The sequence below is a fragment of the Pithys albifrons genome, chromosome 16 (genome assembly GCF_047495875.1).
Source record: "Pithys albifrons albifrons isolate INPA30051 chromosome 16, PitAlb_v1, whole genome shotgun sequence".
Taxonomy (NCBI): Eukaryota; Metazoa; Chordata; class Aves; order Passeriformes; family Thamnophilidae; genus Pithys; species Pithys albifrons.
In genome coordinates this window covers 3,072,145-3,095,801 of record NC_092473.1, presented here as the reverse complement: position 1 = coordinate 3,095,801, position 23,657 = coordinate 3,072,145, and the positions used below count along the sequence as shown (strand labels likewise).

The 23,657-nt window shown below is 52.7% G+C and overlaps 1 protein-coding gene across 2 annotated transcripts; it reads right to left on the bottom strand.

Moving 5' to 3' along the window:
• Positions 1-943: 943 nt before the first annotated feature.
• Positions 944-23,657, bottom strand: FAM234A (family with sequence similarity 234 member A). 2 transcript variants are annotated; one of them, XM_071571634.1, is made up of 12 exons: positions 23,613-23,657; positions 14,805-15,113; positions 13,641-13,757; positions 13,268-13,456; positions 9,752-9,882; positions 6,791-6,920; positions 6,199-6,337; positions 5,768-5,908; positions 5,333-5,411; positions 4,767-4,919; positions 3,823-3,925; positions 944-3,679 (listed from the first exon to the last, which is right to left on the bottom strand). In XM_071571634.1, exons 2-12 carry the CDS (start codon positions 15,067-15,069, stop codon positions 3,468-3,470), a joined length of 1,659 nt encoding a protein of 552 aa, XP_071427735.1. In that variant the 5' UTR covers positions 15,070-15,113; positions 23,613-23,657; the 3' UTR covers positions 944-3,467. The 2 variants fall into 2 exon arrangements, with proteins under 2 accessions (XP_071427735.1, XP_071427736.1); XM_071571635.1 differs by lacking the exon at positions 23,613-23,657 and adding an exon at positions 15,187-15,477.

Below are 23,657 nucleotides of genomic sequence, written 5' to 3'. Positions count from 1 at the left end.
CAGCCTTGGGAGCTGGGTTGGAGATGCCAGGGCCCAGCAAGCCCGTGTTGCAGGGCCCTGTGGGCTGGCAGGGGCACAGGGAGCAGGGCTGGCAGCTGAGCTACTCTCCCTGCCCATGGACTGATAATCTGAGCAGAGGCCGAGGATCGCACGGCAGGATTATTCCCTTGCCGGGAGCCGGGCCCCAGCTGTGGGGGATTATCGTGGTGGTTACATAAAGGACAGGGGGGCTGATGCCCACCAGTGCCCAGCCTTGAAGCTCAGCCTGCTCCACACGCACCCAGGACCCGCAGAGCAGAGCGGATCAGGCTGGAGTGTTCCCAGCCCGTATCCCAGCTAACAAACACGGTGGGTGCTTGGGATGCTGGGAATCGCGGCATCCCTCCCTGCCACAGAGCCTGGGATGCCTGGCAGTGAGCAGGGGTCATTCTGAGCTCAGTTCTGGGGCAGCCAGAGGAGCCTGGGGGCAGCAGAGGCTGCTGGAGCCCCGGTCACAGGGTGGAGCCGGGGGCCTCGGGGCTGGCAGGCACCGGGCAGCGACAGATGGTCCCACGCTCCAGCAGACAGCGCCTGCCACGCGTCTCCCTCCGCCGTGATCCAAATCCAAGCTCCGGCATGAGATTTTCATGCTGATGGACTGCAGCAGGAATCTGGGGTGTAAAACCAGGTCACGGAGCCCCAAGCGGGGGGCAGGGACGGGCTGGCCCAGAGCAGTTATCTAATGCAGCCTCCCTGCACACGCTCTCTTCTCCCGGTCCATCACTGCCTGCAGCGAGACGGGGCGGCAGGCGGTGCCTCAGCCATCACAGCATCACCAGCACAACTGGATCCCTCCCAAAACCAAGGGGTCTGCCTTCAGAAGTCACCCAAAGGGCTGCCAAAAATCCCAAGATCTTGTGTAACCTCTGCTGTAACACCAAAGCAGGGCACCATTTACAAACAATGCAAAAGAGGGTTGTTTATTGAAACCATTCTGGTTAGAGCAAGTCCTGTAGGGCACAATTTGCAATAAGTTAAAGAACCAAACCAAACAGTCTCAGTGTTAAAAACCACACTAACACAGAACACAGTGATACACACAATCGCCACCCAGCTGGGTTATTGAATCAAGGCACAAAGTCATTCATGAAATACTGCAAAAAAAAAAATTACACAGGAAAAAAAGCTGGAGAAAGGACTGGTTTTGTTAAGAAGGTGCTGGTTTGGCACTGATGCGTTTAATTGAGCTGCCACAGGGAAATCTGCATTTCCAAAGTATCTGGAAATACTGACAACTTAAAAGCCAGAAAAGCTCCCCAAAGCTGAAAATGCAGGTCTGCTGAAGGAACATTCAGTGTGCCTATGGGAAAGGTCAGGGCTGGATAGGGATCAGAGGAGGGAGAGTGTGGTGAGAATACTGCCCTGCCAGGGGAATCTCAGCAGGTACAATCCACATCTAACACTCAGGCTGGACTAGCACACAAGCCTGGGGCTCCCCTGCCCAGTGCCCACAGCCACACTCCTGCTCTGCCCCAGCCAGCTAAAGTGCAGCCTGAATTCGGCCCTTGGAGCCCCTTATGGCTGCAATGCTGGCACGGGGACCTGTGGGGCTGCCAGCCTTCAGGTGCTGAGAGACAACCCAAGCTGGGGGACACAGCAGGGGACCCTCCCTGCATGCCCAGACTCCCCGAGAAAACAGACTGTGAAGAGAGGAAGAGGGAAAATCACCATTTTAAGCCCGGAGTGCTTTGAAGGTTGTGGAGTGCTCTCCAGGGAGTATCCCTGGCTTCCTGCACAGCCTGGATGCCCCAGGACTGGCTCCCTTAATTGCCTGGGATATGGTCACGGGGCAGAGGGAGCCAGGGTGTCCTTCAGGCAGCCATGGGGACAGCTGGAAGCAGGAGGTGTGTCCAGGCAGCCCAGGACATTCTGCTGTCAGACTGGGAAGGCTGAGGCTGTGCTGTGAGCCCGGTGACAGCAGCTGCCCTGAGGCACGTTCAGACTCAGCTGAAGGGAAGAGCCAGTGCCCAACCCTGCACAGCCTGGCATTGTTTGCCATCCTACAGTGTTTCTACGCATCCCCCAGTGTGAGACTCAGCAGGGGAGGGAGGCACTGGCAAACCCCCTCCAGCACTGCAGAGCTTGAGAGAGGTTATTTTTAGGGTTAATTTTTATTTTCAGTGGTGAACAAACCGTTCAAACCCTTTTCTAGGCTTTGTACCTGGTTTCCACAGCCTGCACTGGCAGCCACCAGGACAGGGCAGGGCAAACACACCCTGATGCTACACAAATTCCCAGGAGAAACATGTCATCTTCACACAGCAACCTGTCCCATCCCTCAGGATACCAGGATGGCAGAGAGACACCCAAGGATCCCCACCCAGCATAATTTCAATTCCAAGGGCAGGGAAGCAGCATGGAGCTCCTGCCCACCTCCTGACAGAGGGGACAGTGCTTGGAGAAGGCTCTTTCCTCAGCAGCTGCAAGGCTGAATGAGAAGGGAGCTGGCACTGCCACTCAGGTACAGGCTTTCTCAGAGCAGCAATCCCAGCTCCCAGGAAAGGTTAAAGTGCAATTCTACTCTGAAAAAAGTGTCCTAGATCCTCTGGCTCCTTTAAACCAGGAGAGGTGGTGTTGGTGCCACCAGGGACCAGCCCCCCTGGGCTCAGGGTGGCTCTCTCATCACCTATAATCAGACTGAGGCCAGGGAGGAATTTTGATGCATCCATCAGGTGGGAGACCAGCTCCCTTTTGGTGTCACCAACACTGCACAGCTTGGTTGGGAAGGAAGCAGCAGAGGAGAGACACAGGCAGGCTGGTGACTGCAGAGTAGGGCATGTTCTTAAAAGTGGTTGTTCTTAGAAGAAAAGGCCATTTTCTACGTAGAACAACACTTTAACCTGTGCTCTGCTGGCCCAGGTGGCCGATCCCCAGCCCCACAGACAGCCATGATGGGGGCTGGCACTGCACACACACCCTCACCACAGCAGGGCCCAAATGCAGGAGAGGGTGATTGCAAACCAAACTTCAGGCAAGCTCCTCTCTTCCAGCCAGGAGAGCTGACTCAGAAAGGAAATCTAACACCACACACTGAGCTCCACCTCTCACACAAACACCCCAGAAATCATCAACTCCGGCATCCTCAGCAAGCACGTGTTTTCCTCCAGACCCACTCCAGGGTCAGCACAGCTCTGTGGGCACAGAGGGATGGAGGGGAAAGCTCTTCCCTGAGCTGACGACACTTCAGTGGTGGCCAAGCACTGGAGTTCCATCAGGTCTGAGGACGGATGCACTGGCAGCTGCCCCCACAGCCTGGGCGTCCCCAGACCCTGGGGGTGCTTCCCTGCCAGCCATGCTTTGGTTTGCAGGTCGACAAAGGCAGCTTCCCGTTCGAATCCATGATCTGGCTTGTGCAGAGCTCTGCTGCAGAGCAGAGGCAGCCTGGAGACGCCTGGCCCCGGGCAGCCTCTCCCCCTCCCTGGGCACGCTCACACCCGGCTGTGGAATCGCATCCTGTAGAGGCGGTCCCGGATGTACTGCTCACTGTCCACAGCCACCTGGCTCAGCCAGATCACTCTGCTCTCTGAGACATCCTCCTTCAGCTTCCTCTTCATCAGTGACACCAGCCCTGGCTCCTGGCTGGGCTGGGGGCCCCTCAGCAGCACGTAGCAGGCGTGACGGCTCCGCTCAAACAGCGCAGCTGCAACGCACAGGGAAAAGCCCAGCCTAAGGTCTCTGTGCTTGGACTGGCCACCAGACCCAGCACTACACCCCCATGGAAGCCAGGAGGGACCAGTGTCCTCCTGCAGCTTCCTGCTGAAGGGCTGGAAGGAGAGGACTTACCACTGAATGCAATTATTTGGTCTGTGTTATTGCGGAGCTCCAGCAGGACATTGTTGTAGGAAGGATGGAAAAGGTACAGCTTCTGGAGCGGAGCTGTGGAACTCTGCAACCAACAAGACACGGATCAGGACATGGACCCACATGTTACCCCAGCACCTGGCTCAGCTATTCTCATGATTGACTGGATTCATCCAGCCAGACACCTGTCCATGCCAGCCCAACTCATCCTGACCGATGTCAGTAGGACTGGTGCTGGGATTTGCTTTCTGCTCAGTGCTCTCCTCCTCACCCCAAGCTTCCTGCAAATAGCTGGGCTGTCTGCTGCAGGCAGGAGACAGATTTTTACCTCAGGGCTGGCAGAGTGAGCAGGAAAGCAGAGGAAGCTCAGCTGGTGCTCCAGCACCCTCTGAGACACAACCTGTCACCAACTCTGCCTGTCACTGCCCTGGAGGGCTCTGCGAGAGCTGAGCTGAGCATGAGGCTGCCAGAGGCTGCCTGGGGCAGAGGGAGGATATTCACATGGCCATGGGAGATCACTGCATGCAGAGCTGCCCTGAGAAACAGCAGCAACTCCACCTCACCAGCCCAGCAGCCCCTCACTTCACCCACAGTGCAGGGCTCTGGGAACCCAGTGACTTTGCTCATAGAGCCACCAAGCTCCTTTTCTCTGCATAACCAGGCTGAGGATGACAAAAGTTGTTGGTGCCACCACAACCAGCTTGCAGGGACACTGCTATGGACACTGTGAGGACCCAGCAGAGATCAGATCACAGAGGTCTGGCTGCTTTCAGCAGACTGGATTGGTCAGAGACTCCACACCCAGTGCAGGAGGCTGCACTGTCAGTGGCACAGACAGGTGAGAATGTCAGCTGGGATAAAGGGGTAGATCAACCCAATTCTGGCCCAAAGTCTGAGCACAGCAGCCCCTCAGCAGCACAACTCACTGTCTCGTTGCCTGGCTCCTGGTAGTCCCCCCAGATGAGGAAGGCAGAGCGGTGATCTGCAGTGGAGAGTGTGGCTGGCCCAGGGCTCTCTGCTCCTGAGTTCAGACTCAGGTCCCACTGCACTGCTCCAGAGCCACTCTCAACAATCATAACCTGGCAGGGAAGAAAGAAAAAGAACTCACAACAAAGGGATGTAACAAGCCATGAGAGACAAGTCATGCCAGCTGTCCCTCCCCACACTGTCTATGGGAACAAGTATCTGACAGATGGGAAGACGGGGAAATACTTGAAGTGGAGCATCACAGAGCTGAGGGGTGGGCCACGTTCAAGTCACAAGTCTGCAGCTATTTCAAGGGGTTCACAGTTCTGTCATTGAAGCCTCTGCTGAGAAGAGAATTAAAGTGCCTGAGCTGGCTTCAATAACCTGTTGAAAGAAATCCTTTCCCAGCTTAAAGCTTCCTAAAACCAGCCAGAGGGAATACATCCCACCAGCTGTCCTTGACTCAATGCAGGCTTCAGCTGTGAAATGCAGAGAAAAAGGGAGTTAAAAGGAAGAGATTTCAAACCTTCTTCTTGTTGGGTCCAATTTCACTCTCCAGGACAATACCAAGAATATCAGGTTTGTAGTAACCAAGCAGTGGCTCACTGAGGGAGAGAAAGAGAAGGGAGAGTGAGGGTTTGGGCATGCCTTGCTCTTTCCAAGCAGCCTTTATCCTCCCACAACTGCCCTGGTAAGAGACTCAACTGCTGCAAAGCTGCTCAGCCTGGCATCACCCCAGCTCTGAGCTCAGCCATGTCACAGCAGGCACAGAACGAGGAATCCAAGCTTTGGCCTCCTCCATTCTAAAGCAGCCCCTGACATTTGGTAGCAGAGGGCATATGACAGACACAGTAAGCACAACACAGATACAACCACAGGCAAACAAAAATAGCATCTGCCAGGACGTTGCTGTTGCTGGGACCCTGGAAATGCCACAGCCAGCCCACACTGGGAACAGTACCTCAAAGCACGGGACACATTGAGGGTCCACAAAGCCTGGAGATTCTTTGCATTGATCAGAGTAGCCACCTCTGAGTTCACAATCAAGATGTTGTCCCGTGACTGCCCAGGAATTTTTGTCAGGTAGCGAAAGTCTCCAGAGCTGAACAAGGACAGAGAAATGGTTAAGCTTTCTAGAACATGTAGGGTTCTACTGTGGGGTTCTGGGTTTTTTCCTTGCACAGTAAATGCAAATAGGAAACCCCAACCTGCTTTCCCTGTTTTCCTGTGAACCTCCTGACAAGCCCACTAACACCAGCCCTCTTCCTGGGCTTTGGATGTGCTCCTAGTCCACAAGCAACGTAGGCAGGAGAGAACAAAGCCCCAACAGCCCATCCTGACAGCAACACCAGCAGCCTCCACTCCAACAGCTTCCCAGACATAACCTCACACCTGAGAAGGGATAAGCGGTGTGTGGTGTGGTCAATGTTCCTCTCCCACTGAGGATCTTGCTGGAGGCTGGAAAGCTTAGTTTCCATCCCAGTTGCTGCACTGTACAGATCTTTCAGGGAATATGCATAGAGAGAGTTTTCTGTAAAAAAAATAAAAAGCAAGAATGAGAGAGATAAGTTATCCTGCCCTTGCTCTGAACTCGATGATTTTCCAGATCTGGCAGATAAACTATATTTTTAGGGCTTACATCATAGAGTTGTAGTGGTATTTTGAGATTCAAGCCTGCTATTGAATGCTTTTAACATCTTATCTGTTCATAATCCAAGTGTTCCACAGTAATCATTTGCTATAAATGACTGCTTAATCCTTACATGCCTGACATTTGTTAAATAAAATCACTACAGTACGTAACAAACTGCAGTTTAAGCAGGAGCCCCCCCTTCTCTTGGCCCTGAGCAGTTCTTTGGCCAGGTGAAAGCACCACACAGCTTTTAAGAATGCAAAACACTCTCTCGGCCAAAAGAATGTTTGGTAATCCTGATTTCACAGTTACAATCACACTGTCAGACTGAATTCCCAAGCAGAACTGTACCTGTATAGAAAAGGAAGTAGGAGGAGGAGCCCAGGTTCAGCCTGATGTACTGAGCACTCCCATCCATGGTCAGGCTGCCAGTGGAGCCAATCTGTTTGCCACTTTTTCCTGAATAGATGAAAGTCTTAATCTACACAGGGAAGGGATTAAAAAAACACAAAACAACAAGGTTAAAACTGATGCTGAACAGCAGCTGAACAGGAGCAGCACAGGCTCAGATGGGAAGCCTCTCCTTGGTTTGGGAGGAGTGGGCAGGAGTTTGGTGACTCCCCTGCTGCGAATACCTTTGCAAGTTTGAAAACCAATTAAAGCACAGCCACTTGCCCTGATATTTTGTTACCCCTGCCAGGCAGCTTCCCTGCAGACCAGGACTGCTGAACAACAGCCCCAGCTCTAAGGACAGCAAAGATCCACTCAAGCCTTCTGAGCAGTGGAGAGGAGCTGAAGGCAGAAATAAAGCACCATATGGACACTGGGGAAACTTGGCTTCACATGGCAGCTCTGCTAAATGTTTTAAGTGCCCTAATCTACTCCTCCTAAGGCTGACAAAGTCCAAGGGGATAAAAGAGCTGATTGGGTTTCTTTCTATTCTTTGTGCAGGGTAAGAGAATCCAGTAGAAACATTTCACCCAGGGGAATAAAGGTTAAAATCAGGATCAGACTCAAATGTCTGGGCAACAGTCACAGCGTGGGGAGAGCAATGCACATTAGGGAAGAGAGAAGCATCAGAGATGCTGAGTCAGGCAGCAACCCTTCCCTCTTCCTGGAAAGGGATGCTCTGGGAAAGAGAAGGGAATCTGCTGCTCCTGAAGTGGATCTGAAGAGTCTGGCAGGTGAATAAGGGATAATGAAAACACAACTGGAGAGGGAGAGCAACACATGCACCAGCTGTTCCCAGCCTCCTGCACTGGGAGGAGACACAAACCAGCTCTTGCAGAACAGCTTCACCTTTACTGGCAGGCACCGGTGCAGTGGCTGCCCTGGGGACAGGACAGCCCAAGGTACTCACACAGGGAGTGAGGACACCCCACCTCACCCAGTGCCCAAGCCCCCTGTGTGCTGCCAGAGGGGATGGACTCTGAAAGCAGGTGGGTTTTCTGGGAGGTGCTTGTGCTGAAGGGGTTCATGAGACTCTAAAAAAGCTGCCACCTAAACCCCCTGCACACAGACCCTTCCCCACAGACTGCTCACAGCTCTGCCCTTTCAGCATCATTCAGCTTCACCCTTTGATAGCAAAGCTCTTTCACTTGGGTTCTGAACCTCCCTTCTGACCTTGCCAAGCTGCACAGCTCCACTCAAGCTCCCTATGGTTTGTGTGACTTCTCAAAAAAGAACATACTTTCCCTTAAGTTGACAGAGTGCTTGCCAAGTCCAGAGGGAGGAAGGGATTTCATACCAAGATAGCTGGAGAGCTTAAATGGAAAACAGATCGAAAGGCAGTCTTGCAGAACAGAGGCTACATTCAAACATTTCTTGGCTGCCTAAGATTAAAAAAACAAAAGTCTTGAGATAACTGGGATAGCAAAAGCATGGAGGAAAGGAAACAGGAGAGAACTGTAGGAGTCAAAGAGGATAAAATTTCTGATGACTCTGGCAACGACAATGCCTCAGGCAGCAAAACCCTACCTTCTTATGGAGGACTTTGGCCAAGAAGGCCAATGGCACCTGGCTTGTACCAGCCATAGTGTGGCCAGCAGGACCAGGGCAGTGACTGTGCTGGGCACTGCTCGGGTCACACTTTGAGTCCCATGTCCAGTTCTGGGCTCCTCCTGACAAGGAGGAGATTGAGGGGCTGGAGAGTGTCCAGAAGGGAACTGAGCTGAGGAAAGGTCTGATGAGGAGCAGCTGAGGGAGCTGGGGGGGGCTCAGCCTGGAGAAAAGGAGGCTCAGGTGGGACCTTCAGGCTCTCTGCAATCCCTGAGAGGAGGGGGGAGCCGGGGGGAGTCCGGCTCTGCTCCAGGGAACAGGGACTGGAGGAGAGGGAACGGCCTCCAGTTGTGCCAGGGGAGGTTCAGGTTGAACATCAGGAGGAATTTCTTCATAGAAAGGGTGGTCAGGCACTGGAAGGGGCTGCCTAGGGGGGTTTGGAGTGCCCATCCCTGGAGGTGTCCAAGGAATGGCTGAATGTTGCACTCAGTGCTCTGGGCTGGGCGACAAGGTGGGGATCAGGCACAGGTTGGACTTGGTGATCTTGGAGGTCTTTTCTGACCTAAGTGGTTCTGTGATTCTGTGACTCTGGTGTGAGGACATGGGGCTCCCAGTGCTCCCACCAAACTTGCTGTAACCTTTGTGCTTTGAACAGGGAAGACCAGGCATTCAGACCATGCTGTGCCACTCAATCATGGATGCAAATATTTCAGTATAAAACCAGTTTTAGCTACATGACTTTGCCCCTCTCAGAAACGGGAAAAGCAATATTGGGACAGAGATAACAGCACCAGCAGCTCTTGCACTAAATGAACCCAAGTCAGAATTACACAGCACAGTGACACTGGGAAGAGAGCAGTGCAAAGCAGACCACAGGCAGAGAGAGGGAAGGGATCAGAAAAGGGCAGTGGTGGTACAAAAGCACGGGCTGTCAGCTGTGCTTTGATCTAAGAGCCAAAGCTGTCAGGGTTTGTTCACTTCCACTCCTCTGAGCAGAGAAGCAGAAAACTGCAAGCTCATCTTGCCCAGACTCTCCACAGGCAGCCCAGGAACATGCAGTGAGGGGAGCAGACTGAACAAGGGCAGGGATTCCTGGCCAGGTCTTTGATTTATTTTATTTTTTTAAACCATAAAACACTGGCATTGATTTGGGAGTACATCTCTGGAGGGTGGGAAAGAACCCACCCCAAACCCACAGAAATCAGAGGCAGCTTCTGGACATTTCCTGTGGGACCACAAGGTGGAAAGGAACAGCATTCCTGCCATGCCCTGTGGCCCAGCCAGTGGGGTTATCAGAGCTTCAGGGTGACATACCTTGTCTCCTGTGGCAATAAAGATTATCAGGTCCTGAACTCCATCACCATCCACGTCTGGAATCTCTGACACAGGGGTCAGCACAGTGTAATTAGCCCCTAAGTCACTGGACTGTCTCCACTGAACTTCCCCTGGAAGACAGTTAGTTGAAACAGTCACTAAAAGGCGCTTCAGGTTGAAAGGCTTTTGATGCTCTTGTTCCAGCCCACCAGCACCACAAACCAGCCACGTTATGATCATATTGGGGTAATTCCTTGCACTTCTGCATTCCCAGTGAACCCCAGTACCCAAAAATTCATCTTACACACTGGAAAGCAATCCCAGCTGCCTGCAGGAATGCACCCAAACAGCCTGGCACAAGGACAGCTTGCTTTCCTTGTGCCTGTGGTTAACAAGCTCCTCAGCACGTTCATGGCACGGAGGATCCCCTGCTGTGACCCAAATCCCTGCTCTCTGCACCTGAATATGCACAGACATCCTGAGACCACAAGGTACCTGAATTCTGACCACAGTGTGGCAGCTCCTCCTGGCAAAACCTTCTTTGCTGCAACTTCCCTCTGCAGAAGTTGCATTCTGACATGACCAGCCCCATCTCAGGCCACATCCCACCTCTCCTTTGTCTGAAGAACACAAAGTTGTTTGTAAACTGAGGCAGCAAAGTTTTGTTTTTTTAAAAAATGGGGGTAGGGCAGTGGGTTTCTCTTCAACAGCCCCAGAGCAGGTGAGTGACTCTACTCCATACTCTGTCCAAGGCTGCTGGCCACTTCCCAGGCACTGCCCAGTGGAATTTGGAATGGAATCTGGTGGGGAAAACACTGCTGGGGGATTTTAAGGAATGCTGCAGTGTCTTACAAAGTGCTCAGAGAGGAAATGCTTACCCTCCCCTTTCCACACACCACACACAGCAATTACCATTTCAGGAATGCAAAGTAATCATCTGCACTTTGACAGGAAGGCAGTGGGACTGAAGGCCAAGGAATTACTACCTGATGCTGTCTGCAGTAATTTAAGGCAGGCTGTATTTCCAGTAGGATTCCTCCAAAGCTTTTACTGCAACACTTGGATTTGTTACTATGGCAACAGATGTGAAGCAGAAGAGAGCAGATTTCTGAGTTTCCCTAGAAAATCATGGGAAGGCAAAGAATTTTGTCCTCAAAGACAATAAGCAGGCAGAGGAAGGAGGGAGGTGAAGGTTTAAATTACCACATCTCGGCTTCAGCACAGTCCAAAGGTACTAAAGTAAGACCAGACTGATGAAATTCACTTGCCAGTGCACGAGGGTCTAACCTTTGCTGGTCAGACAGCTGCTGTAGTTTGTGAGAAAGCATCTTAAAAGAGCAGCCTGACTGAACAGAAATGGGTAACAGTGAGACAGATTCAGCCCCAAGCACTTGAGAAGCTTTCCATGCTCTGGCCCAACTCCCAGTGAGCAGGAACTGTGACACCAGCCCCCTCCTGCTCCATCAACAGGAGATGGCACTACCCTGTGTGACATCCAGAGTGCCATGGTGCTTCCTCAGAGCTCGGGGTCACAGCACAGGCACAGCAAGAGGAGCCAAGATGGAAATTAGGTAAGTGCCCAGACTGCAAATCTAACCTGGGTGAAAGGGTTGGGGTTTTTTTTTGGTCTGGAAGGAATAATAAAATGAGAACTTAGCTGACTGAGTTCAGCTCTCCCTTCAAGCATCCAGAGGACACACACAGACTTTTCTCCCTGACAGACATTCTCTGGGTTGGAGTTCTGGTTTATTTACTGATTTCTCACACAGAAGCAATTCCATCCATCTGATCATCGTGGTGCCCTTTCAGCCACATCCCTCAGGACACCAGAGCTACCCACAGGCTGCTGAAGGAGCAGGTGAAGAGAGAAGGTGTAACAAAACACTCGCTCCTGTCCTCTTCCTCAAGACTCTGCTCCTGGCCCTGGCAGAGCTGGAATACACAGCTATGTTTGCTTTGACCTGGAAGAGTTAATCTTAAGCTCTTGTGTCCCAGTTTGCTGGTAAGATAAACATGCAGGAATGTTGGATGTCCCACACAAACAGCAGCATGCACTCCCACACTTCCCTCCTTGTTTGCTCAGGTCACTTCTTCTGGCAATGAAGAAAGCAAGACTTAACCCAACTTGCATTGATAGAAAAACACCAACTTTATCAGCATTTAAAGATCAAAACCACACCAGACACTTTCAGATGATAATCTGCCTATCTCTCCTTCAATCTTCCTACAGGCAGGGGCTAGACAGCCTGAGAGCCCTGGAATCTCACCAAATCCTCCATGATGATGAATCATTAACAGCTAAAGATTGTGCTGGCTACTGTTTTTAGCACACTGTGATGTAAGTCAGACTTTGCCTCTTTGAATACATTTAGCCTATTTAAATACATTTTATTCTGCTCTGCCCTCCTAACCCTCAATAAAAGTCAACTACTCTCAGATACCGTTTTTAATCTACTTAACAGCAAAAAGGCACCACATAAGTGAACTTCTGGGTTATTCACTTCTCTATCTGAAGCAGTTTTTTCTTGCTTGCTTTGAAGTTACCCATGGAATGTTTTCTTTACTGTATTGCTGTGACCTGTAGCTTAGCCTGGCCCTGCACTGCTTCTTTATGGCTGTCTTTAGTTACACTCCTTTGGCTCAGCAACCAACTTCCTACACTTTGACCTGACAGCAACTACTTCATTAATAGTCTAAAAATAACCTGTGCTAAAGCCTACACATGAGAGACATGGTGATAAGGTATCTCCACTTTCTAGCTGTGTGTATCTACACTTCCATCTACACTGGAAATTAAGAGCTACACTAGATTTTCCTCAGAGTCTTTAGTTGTACCTCCTGCTATTTCTCTCTCACAATTTTTTGAAGAAAGGGTGTGAGGGATTCAATACCAGATAAAGAGGATGGCATTCTAGGGAGAACATACATTGTTTAGACCTTTGAAACAGTCAGCCCAAAATGGAAATGTATTTTAGGCTTCATCAGCAAGATGATCACTGTTCCTAGAGCAGTACAGGAAATCCTTATCCCCACTCCATGTTAGGCAAGATGATGATGAATTTCTCCATCTCTAGGTTCAGAAAGGAAGAAACCTTTCCAGAGGAACCAGGCAAAATCTTGGACTACTGAAGCAGATTGGCAAGTACTTATCTAAGTGTTCTCCTTGATGACTAAAATCATAAATCCCTAGAACTCCCACTCCTTTTCCCACTGCAGGTGATTCTGGCACACAGCCACAAATAACTGGGAATCACTGCAGGTGCAGGTGTGTGTCCAGCCCCTGGGAGCATAAAGCAACACTCACAGCTCCTCCTGTTTATAAAGCTGTTGGAAGGCTGGTCTTACAAAACACTGGCTGGCACAAGCCCCAGCACAGAGCCCGGCCTTTGGCACAGAGAGGCTGAGAGAGCTCCTCAACAAACAAGCACCCAGTGCCCGCTGTTCATGTACCAGTGAGTCACGTCACACTGCTGTGGCCCTGCCCCTGGGTGGCAGCAGGACCCTGCCCACACTCACCTGTCTGCAGGTCAAGAGCTGTCAGGGACACCGGTGTCCCCACCACCAGGCACCCCGGGGCGCCCGCCCCGCCGAGCTGCTGGATGCCACACTCCATCCACGCCACCTCCTCGGCTGCAGGACTCTCCCAGAGCACCCTGCCATTCGTGCCAGACACAGCAGCGATGAAGGCACAGGGAGAAGGCAGCCCTGAGGAGAAGAGATGTCAGAGGGAGCTCTGCCTGCACCACCTTTGCTGCCCCGCAGTGCTCTGGTGCTGGGACTCACCCACCTCCTCCCCTCACACAGTTCTCTCTCCCAGTCCCTCAATAATCAGAACTAAAAGAGAAAGGACAGCCCCCCCTCCAAGTCTTTCTGTCCCTGAATCAGGTACCTTCATCCAGGCAGGACCTGTTGAAGCTGCTGCTGCCGTTGCTGGCTTTGAAAGCAAAGAGCACATCTTGCACTTTGTCTTGGTTCACATCTTCTAAAGCGAGGAAGGGGTAGGCCACTGTAAGAGACCACAAGCCAGGCTGTGGTGAAGATTTCCTAAGCCCACAGCAGAGCTGGCTGGAGCAAAACACAAATTCCTACAGGCCCACTCACTGCCTCCATCTCAGGCAGTGTAACATTAGGACAAATGGGCATTTCTATTAAAAAAGCCATGTACACAAGCACCAAGGACAGGAAGTCAGTGCCAAAGGATTGTTTAAATTTGCTATCCCCCAGTGGATTTGTCTGTTTTTATAGCCAAGCAGCCAGAATTTGAACTTCACTGAACTATGAACAACTCTGGTCTTAGTGTGGCCTTGCTATTCTCAAATTATAAAAAACCCCCACCCAAACCCCAGAAAAGCCAGAAATTCCATCTTCCTCTCAGCTAAAAGCAGCCTTCTTGAGCTCAGAGCAGCAGAACTGGGATAGCTGCAGTACCACACACAGCTCAGGCCCTGCTGTGAGCACTATCTCTGCATCTACAGCACATCCAGCACACACCCACTGCACTCAAGATTAAAGGAAAGCTCTCCCAGCCCTGGGGAGCACGACCCAGAATGAAGAGCCAACCAAAGCAACTAGAATAAAAATAGCTAGAGCAACTACAAAGCAATTTATAAAAACAACAAGATGGAATTCTCCTCCTCTTCCTGTTGGTCATGGGGAAAAGGGAGAAAGTCAGTGATAGAGGAAAAAATGCCTTTCTCCAATCTCAGCTCAAACTTCAAGGGAAAATTTTACAGAGCAAATTTCAGCAGAGGTTCATTCCCAGATACCCTTCCCCATTTTTTTAACAAATGAGGCCAGCCTGCTAACCTTGTTAGTGCTTCAGAGCAGCATCTAATTTCAACACTATATCCTGTAAAGACCTCCTGGAAGGCCACTCCAATTATGATGGGCCATTGCTTATCCAGGTCAGGTATTCACAGCTCAGGCTCCCAGGGGCAGCACTGCTGCAGGTCTGGCTCCACGTTGTGCTCAGGTGGAGGAGCACAACCCAAACTAGTGGCACAGAAAGGGAAAGGACTCTTGGTAGGTATTTATGGTGCTACAACAAGCTCACCTGCATTGTTGTAGTTTTGGAACCACGTTCTTGCCGACACTGGCCTCTCTGGGCAGGGAATGATGAAGGAGAAGGCAAACACGATGACCAGGCAGAGGAACAAGGAGATGAAGAAGGCGGCCGTGCGCCACCGGGACAGCCGCGACAGCCCCGCCGATTGCTTGCTGATAATCCTCCTCTCCACCAGGTTCTCGTGGTTCTCCTGAGCTTTCACATCCTCAGTCTTCAGAGGGTGGATCTCAGCTTCCGAGTCTTTGTTCTCCATCACAGCTCATTCATGGGTATCCCAACACCCTTCTCCTCCTTCGCCTGCAACAGCGGAGAGAGAAGTTAAAATACCTTTTGGAATAGATTAAAAAAACCCAAAATGTTTTGCTACTACCTGATATTCTCTTAGTGGGAGGTGAGCAAAGTGGTGTATTGTCACAGAGCTGTTGGTGCTGGAGGTCTCTCACACGGAGCCATGGGCAGAGACTGTGGGATGCAGGAATAGCACTAATTCTTCGGAGGAGGAGGGAATCTGCTGTGCCAGAGCCAGACAAAGCGGCCACAGACCCCACGCAGAAAAGATTCTGCAGGTCTCCCTCAAGAAAAACACCCCAAAAGCTCTTTCTGCTGCAAAGACTTCTTGCCACCCCCTGTGCATGTCAGCCCGACTCCCGGCTGGGGAGGTGAAAGGAAACACTTGTGACCTTTATATCCCAACATCAGGCTGTTCCCTACTGTACTGTGCACTGAGCTGCTCCAGGAGAGAGAAACAAGCACAGCATGTATAGCAACAAACCAAAGCTATTCAGCACCTTCTCAGATGGGAAACCACTGGGGAAGTTTAGCAACCCAGCCCTGAAGAAGGCAAGAGAGTGATGACTTCCCTCCCCGGAGAAAAAACAAGGCAGGAATTGAAACTAAAGTCAGGTAAATTTGATTTCATCTGACTGGAAGAGCTAACAACTGCTATTTTAGTTTCTCCTCCTATAAATCATAATCTTGAGCTACAGCTACAAGAAACAGAGGGGTTCTGTGCTAATTTGCTATAAAAAGGGTAAGACAAGAGCTCTACTTGATTAGACAGGGCTGTATCACATTACCCACAACAATAAAAATCAATGTTATACAGAGATTCCCTGACAGTTCTTCCTCAAAAAGCAGCAGAAGGGAAGAAATAAAGAATAACACATTCCAGTGGGCTTGGAAAAAGCTGCATGACAGTGTTATGAAAAGTTGTATCAGAGCAAATAAACACGACGACTGAGCCAATTTTCCATGACTGTGTCCCATCAGTCACATGCCTGGATTGTCCACTGGAGCCTTTGACTTCCCCATCAGAAAAGAGCTTAAACTCAGCACTAACACAGCTCAGAAAGCCTGTGCTTTCAACTCCAACAGGAACTGGGCTTGTTGCATATCATGTTTCGTGCCCAAGTTCATTTACAGCAGTGAAACACAAGATGAGTCACCCTGGGGAGGCCAAGCTCCTTCAGGCAGCAGTGGCTGCCCAGGCTGCCCCTGTCCCACCAGAGGCTTCTTCTCTTCTGGGTACAAATCCCTGGGAGAACAGACCTACAGCAAGGCAGGGGTTGAGGTACAGGACCAGTGGGAAGCTTGGTACCTTCTGGCACCACTTTACCAAACCTCAGAGCCTGCTGGACATACAAGGCTGAGTAACAAAGCCTTTATTCCAACCCGAGCACTCCAGCATTTATTCCATGACATCAGGTACAGGATCACCCTCCAGATAATTTAATCCAACCTGCACAATACCATGCAAATGAATCAATAATGCAAAAGTTGTATCTTATTCCAAAGATCTGCCCTTCTCATCAGCCTACCAGCCACACCAGGGACACCTTCAGGAGGCTGTTTACAGAGCACAGGCACCCAATAGGGGTAGGAAGGCTCCAGGTGGAAAGGGGTAGAACACAGAGCTGTGCCATCAGCCTTTGCAGAGCTGAGCACTGCTCTGTCACTGCACCAGCCCTTCAGCAGGTTCAAGGTACAAGGCTCCAGGCAGAGGCTGAGCAAATGATTTACCGCTGCAGAGCCACCGCGGCCGCAGAGACGGAGGCGGAGGCAGGAGAGGGTTCTGTGCCCTCCGTGTGATGAGGCTGATGGCTCCCCTCCCTCTGGGTGTCCCTCTGGTGAGACTGTCCCAGCAGCACAGAGAGGTGCAGCTTCCCAAAACCACTGCCCACAGCACAGGCTGCAACAGGGCTCCAGCAGAACCCTGCTGGCCTCTCCAGCAGAGCCCTCCACAGCTCCCAGTACGGAGCTGGGAAAGCACAGCTGAGCGCTGCCCGCACCTGTGAGACTTCCCAAGAGGAACCAAAGCAGGCTTCTCCCCACTCAATCCAAAAGGAACACCAGCTTAATGCTACACGGAAGGCCTATTTTTATAACTCAGTACAAATCACACCACTGTCATCTAGAGCGGGATGAGAACAATAAAAAAGCAGTAATTATCCTAAAACCCCAGCAATTCCCCTCCTTTCGCAGCAATGACCCCGAGAGCCACCGAGCACAAAGAGCCCTCAATGCCTTTAAAGCAATTCTGTCTCTTTTCTTTCACAGTTTCAGTAATGCCCTTTGCACCCCTCCCAGAGCAGAGGCAGTGCCAGAACAAGGACCAGAGAGGTCAGTGGCAGAGACTCAAACAATGCAGGAAATCCCAGTGCCCGCTGCTGCCAAAGTGCTTGCTGGCAGGACGTGAAATGGCCTGGGCTCTGAGCAAGAAAAGAGTCTGGTAATCAGTTTAATTGAAGACAAGCAGAAAATGAGAGTGTGCATTTGAGATGGTTTTACTGTCCTCCCGCAGCCGACATTTTGTCTCCTGCTGAAAAAGGACACAAAATAATGCCCTGGGAAGTTGAACAGAAACAAATTCTTTCCAGAGGGAGTAATCAGGCATTGGAATAGGCTGCCCAGAGAGGGGGTGGATTCCCCATCCCTGGAGGTTTTTAAAGTGAGCCAATGGGATCCTGGCCTGGATCCAAACTAGTGTGGCCAGCAGGCCCAGGGCAGTGACCCTTCCCCTGGACTCTGTCTTGGGGAGGCCACACCTTGAGTGTTGTGTTCAGTTCTGGGCCCCTCAGTTCAGGCAAGAGATTGAGGGGCTGGAGCGGGGCCAGAGAAGAGCAACGAGGCTGGAGAAGGGACTGGAGCACAAGTGCTGTGGGGAGAGGCTGAGGGAGCTGGGGGTGTTTAGCCTGGAGAAGAGGAGGCTCAGAGGTGACCTCAGCACTGTCTGGAACTCCCTGAAGGGAAGTTGTGGCCAGGTGGGGGTTGGTCTCTTCTCCCAGGCACTCAGCAATAGGACAAGGGGGCACGATGGGCTCAAGCTCTGCCAGGGGAAATTGAAGTTGGAGATCAGAAAGAAATTCTTTGCAGAGAGAGTGCTCAGGGATTGGAATGGGCTGCCCAGAGAGGGGGTGGATTCCCCATCCCTGGAGGTTTTTCAACTGAGCTTGGCCGTGGCACTGAGTGCCATGATCTGGTAAAGGGACTGGAGTTGGACCAAGGGTTGGACTTGATGATCTCGGAGGTCTTTTCCAACCCAATCCATTCTGTGATTCTATGGATGTGCACTGAGTGAGAATCCACCACATCTTGATCCAACCCCACTGTGATCACCAGGAGTGCCCTGGGCTGGTGATCACAGTGGGGTTGGATCAAGGGTTGGACTTGATGATCTCAGAGGGCTTTTCCAACCCAATCCATTCTGTGATTCTATTCTATGATTCCAACACATGCAGACAACTGGCAAGGGACAGGCAGAGACAGAACCCTGTGCTGCTGCAGCTGAACACACACCACAGGCAGGAGATCTCACAGCCAGCACAGGCTCCCTGTCTGGGCATGGGAGAAAGACTTTGTAGAAAAGGAAATAATTAGAAAGCACGAGACAGATCTGGACTGAACCAAAGGAGCACAGCCAGGATCTGCATCTCAGACAGGGCTCCAGCCTCCCCCAAAGGCTGCTTATCCCAGCCATGGGATGGGCTAGGAACACACCCTGAGCACAGGTGAGGGGAACAAACACCCTTTCCTGCCCCCCAGTAACACCACCACACTCAGGACAAACACAGCTTTACTCACCTTTATGGGACACTGACCAACCCCTTCTCCTGAAGCCACAGCAGAGATTTACAGATCTGACCTGAACCAAACCTGTGACATTTGTGCAGCTAAACCCAAGGGACAAACCATCATTATCAGCCAGACAGAACCACCTGACAAGCACAGGGAACCACACAGAGTCAGGTGGATGAAAGCTGGTGACAGAAACCATTTAAGGATCAGAGTGATGGAAGGTTTAACTCATTTTCCACCCACAAAACACCAGTCACAGCATTTGTAATGTCACCAGGCAGCAGTTCTTCCTGGAAAACTTCTAGCAATATATCCTAACTTGGATTTGATGTTCAGCAGGTTTGTATCTTTCACAGAAGGATGAAACCAGGTCGTGACTGGCCATTTCAGGAATATAAACACGGCATTTGGCTGGTTTTGTTCTGTTTGTTTGCTTGTTTTAAGCACCTTACAGGTTCCCTTCCCCTCAACCAGAAAGTGCTGTAAGCCCCAAGCTGCAATCAGTAATGACAAAACAGTCAAGATTTGCTCTGAATAAGATGTCCTATTCCCATCACAGCTGTTTTCCACAAGTAGATTGCTGGGCTTTGACCCCATGTGTGGCACTGCAGCAAACTCCACAGCCAGTCACCTCCTGTGACACTCAGTCTTGGCTCATGTGTTTCCTTTCCTGCACTCCCACCTACATCAGGGTCCAGACAAGAGCAAACAACATGTAAGATTCCCCCCATAGGAGCTTTGCCTTCCCAAAGACACTCAGGCTGCTCCCTGCACTTGAGTTTACTGCTTTGCTGGGTCACCTGCACCGTCTGACTCTGGGGCACCTCTGCTCCTGTCATGTCCCTTTGTAAGGACTCAAACCCCACCAAGGGGGCAGATGAGGCCCTGGCACAGGTTGGGCAGAGAAGCTGCAGCTGCTCCATCCCTGGAAGTGTCCCAGGTCAGGCTGGACAGGGCTTGGAGCAACCTGGGATAGTGGAAGGTGACCCTGCCCATGGCAGGGATAGAATGAGAAGAGCTCAAAGGTCCCTTCCAATCCAAACCACTCAGGAATGCTGTGGTTCTGCTGGAGCTGTCCTTTCCCCTGCCCTCACTCTTGCTGTTCAACCTCTGTTAACACAGGTCTCTTCAAAGCTTCAGTCCTTCTGAAGCGACACCTGGGTGCAGACACAGCACGTGCCACAGAGCACCCACAGCAAGGGAACCAGCAACTCCCCAGAGCACAACCACCTTGGAATGGGAGATATTTGGCATTTGTGGGAGAAAACTCCTCTGCTCCAGGGCAGTTTTCACTACAGTCAGGGTTTCAAATACAGAAACTCAGTTTAGGGAAGAGGAAAACATGACCCAGTGTTTCTTCCATGAGACCAAAACCCTGAGATGAAGAACAGCATGAAAACTGTGTGGAACTGATTATAGGTCAGGCCAGTAATAACAACTGAGCTGCAGAAACGGCAGCCAGGTCCCATCCCAGGGCTCAGCAGCTCTGCTGGATCCAAGCCACTCGCCCTCACTGGCTGCTGCAGACCCCTTGTGACAATCCCAGGGTAGCAGCCAGTGAAGTGTTTGAACCTCCCACGTCAGAGACATCCCCACCTCACCCAGAGACCTCCCACCTCATCCAGGGACCTCCCACCTCACCCAGAGATCTTCCATCTCTCCCAGAGATCTCCCACCTCACCCAGAGACCTCCCACCTCACCCAGGGACACCCCCACCTCACCCAGAGACCTTCCATCTCTCCCAGAGATCTTCCATCTCTCCCAGAGACCTCCCACCTCACCCAGAGACACCCCCACCCCACTCAGAGACCTTCCATCTCTACCAGAGATCTCCCACCTCAGCCAGACACCCCCACCTCACCCAGAGACCTTCCACTTCATCCAGGGACACTCAGCCTCTCCCAGGGACACCCCCACCTCATCCAGGGACAACCCCACCTCTCCCAGAGACCTCCCACCTCACCCAGAGGCACCCCCACCTCACCCAGAGACACCCACACCTCACCCAGAGACCTCCCACCTCACCCAGAGACCTTCCATCTCTCACAGAGACCTCCCACCTCATCCAGGGACACCCCCACTGCATCCAGAGACCTTTCATCTCTCCCAGAGATCTCCCACCTCACTCAGAGACACCCCCACCTCACCCAGAGACCTTCTGTCTCTACCAGAGACCTCCTACCTCATCCAGGGACACTCAGCCTCTCCCAGGGATACCCCCACATCACCCAGGAACACCCCCAACTCTCCCAGAGACCTTCCATCTCTCACAGAGACCTCCCACCTCATCCAGGGACACCCCAACCTGTCCCAGGGACAGCCCCACCTTGCCCAGGGGCCTCCCCTCTTGCCTCAGAAGCACAGTGACCTGCCCCACTGCCAGAGACCAAAAAAGAGGGATTCTGGGGAGATCTCCATGCATGGAACCCCCCTGGAAAAGGCTGTGGTCATTTCATGTGGGTTTATTATAAAAAGACAACAGAAAGGCCATTTTAAAGTGGGGCACTTGTCCCACAGGTCACAACCTGTGCTGCCCACTGGGCCCTTCCTGCACAGCCTGGAGGGGTTTATGGCAGCACAAAACTGCTCCTTCAAGGAGTGTCCAAGGCCAGGTTGGACAGGGCTGGGAGCACCCTGGGCTGGTGGGAGGTGTCCCTGCCCATGACAGCGGGTGGCACTGGATGGGCTTTAAGGTCCCTCCCAGCGCAAACCAGTCTGTGATTCCACGAAACAACAGCCTTCCCCTGCCACCTGTCAGCCACCTCTGAGACAAACCCCTTCTGTCCTCCAAGAAATGGGATTTTAGTTTTTCTGTCTCACACAGAGCAAAGGTCACTCCAGGCCATTCCAGCCCCAGGGAGCCCCCAGGGCAGCCCCTCCAGCAGGGCCCAGCTCTGCCCAGTGCTGGGGGCTGGTTCCTGCCCCTCCCTGCAGGCCAGGCCACCCCCTGCTCCCTGCACTTATAGAGTCATGGAATGGATTGTGATGGAAAAGACCTCTGAGGTCATCAATCCAACCCTTGATCCAACCCCACTGTGATCACCAGCCCAGGGCACAGAGTTGGATCAACATGTGGATTCTCACTCAGTGCCACGGCCAATCTCACTTTAAAAACCTCCAGGGATGGGGAATCCACCCCCTCTCTGGGCAGCCCATTCCAATGCCTGAGCACTCTCTCTGCAAAGAATTTCTTTCTCATCTCCAACTTCAATTTCCCCTGTCAGAGTTTCAGCCCATCATGCCCCCTTGTCCTATTGCTGAGTGCCTGGGAGAAGAGACCAACCCCCACCTGGCCAGAACTTCCCTTCAGGCAGTTCCAGACAGTGCTGAGGTCACCTCTGAGCCTCCTCTTCTCCAGGCTGAACACCCCCAGCTCCCTCAGCCTCTCCCCACAGCACTTGTGCTCCAGTCCCTTCTCCAGCCTCGTTGCTCTTCTCTTCTCAGTTGGGTTGGAAAAGACCTCTGAGATCATCAAGTCCAACCCTTGGTCCAACTCCAGTCCCTTTACCAGATCATGGCACTCAGTGCCATGGCCAAGCTCAGTTGAAAAACCTCCAGGGATGGGGAATCCACCCCCTCTCTGGGCAGCCCATTCCAATGCCTGAGCACTCTCTCTGCAAAGAATTTCTTTCTGCTCTCCAACTTCAATTTCCCCTGGCAGAGCTTGAGCCCATCGTGCCCCCTTGTCCTATTGCTGAGTGCCTGGGAGAGGCAAGTTAGGCTTGGAGGCTCCTGCCTTACAAAATAAGGGGAAAAACAGGCTGGAAATGAGGTCAGAGTTGAACACACCACAGCACTTTCCTTTCCGCAGAGCAGGCTCGTGGGCTGCTGAGGGCCGGCAGTTTAACCCTGTGAGTTTAACCCTCTGAGTTCCAAGCCCTGCAGAGATCGGGGGTCTCTCCTATTTGAGTGACCCGAGCACAGCCCCAGGCTCGGGATCCGCGGGGCAACCGGAGCGACCCGGGCGGCTCCTGCGCTCTGAGAACGGGAGCGAATTCTGTCCCGGGCTTCCCACCGCGGTTTGGGGGCAATTCTGGACCTGGAAACACTCCCGGCCCAGCGGGGCATCCACCGGGGCTGGGGCAGTCACAGATGCTGGGGCAGCACTCGGGGCTGGGGCAGTAACTGGGGCAGTAACCGGGGCTGGGGCAGTAACCGGGACAGGGGCAGCAACCGGGACTGGGGCAGCAACTGGGGCAGTAACCGGGGCTGGGGCAGTAACCGGGACAGGGACAGCCACCGGGGCTGGGGCAGTAACTGGGGCAGTAACCGGGGCTGGGGCAGTAACCGGGGCAGGAGCAGCACGCGGACTGGGGCAGTAACCAGAGCAGTAACCGGGGCCGGGGCAGCACCCAAGGCCGGGGCAGTAACCGGGGCTGGGGCAGTAACCGGGGCCGGGGCAGCACCCGAGGCCGGGACAGTAATCGGGGCTGGGGCAGTGATCAGGGCTGGGGCAGTAACCGGGGCCGGGGCAGCACCCGGGGCTGGGCCAGGCGCTGCTGGAGGCGCCGACGGCCGCGGGTCCCACCGGCCCGGCCCTGTGGCTGCACCTGGGCCCGCGCTCCCGGGGCCGGCGGCACCGCCCGGACAGCGGGGACAGGCGGGGGGCCAGTTCTCGTGCCTCGGGGGGCGGCAGGAGCTGTCGGTGCTCCCGGCCTATCCCGGGTGCTCCCGGCCTGCCCCGGGTCCCCCGGCCCGGCCCCCGCCCCGCTCTCACTCACCCGCCGCCGCCGCCGCCGTCACTTCCGCCTCCATGCCCCGCCGCA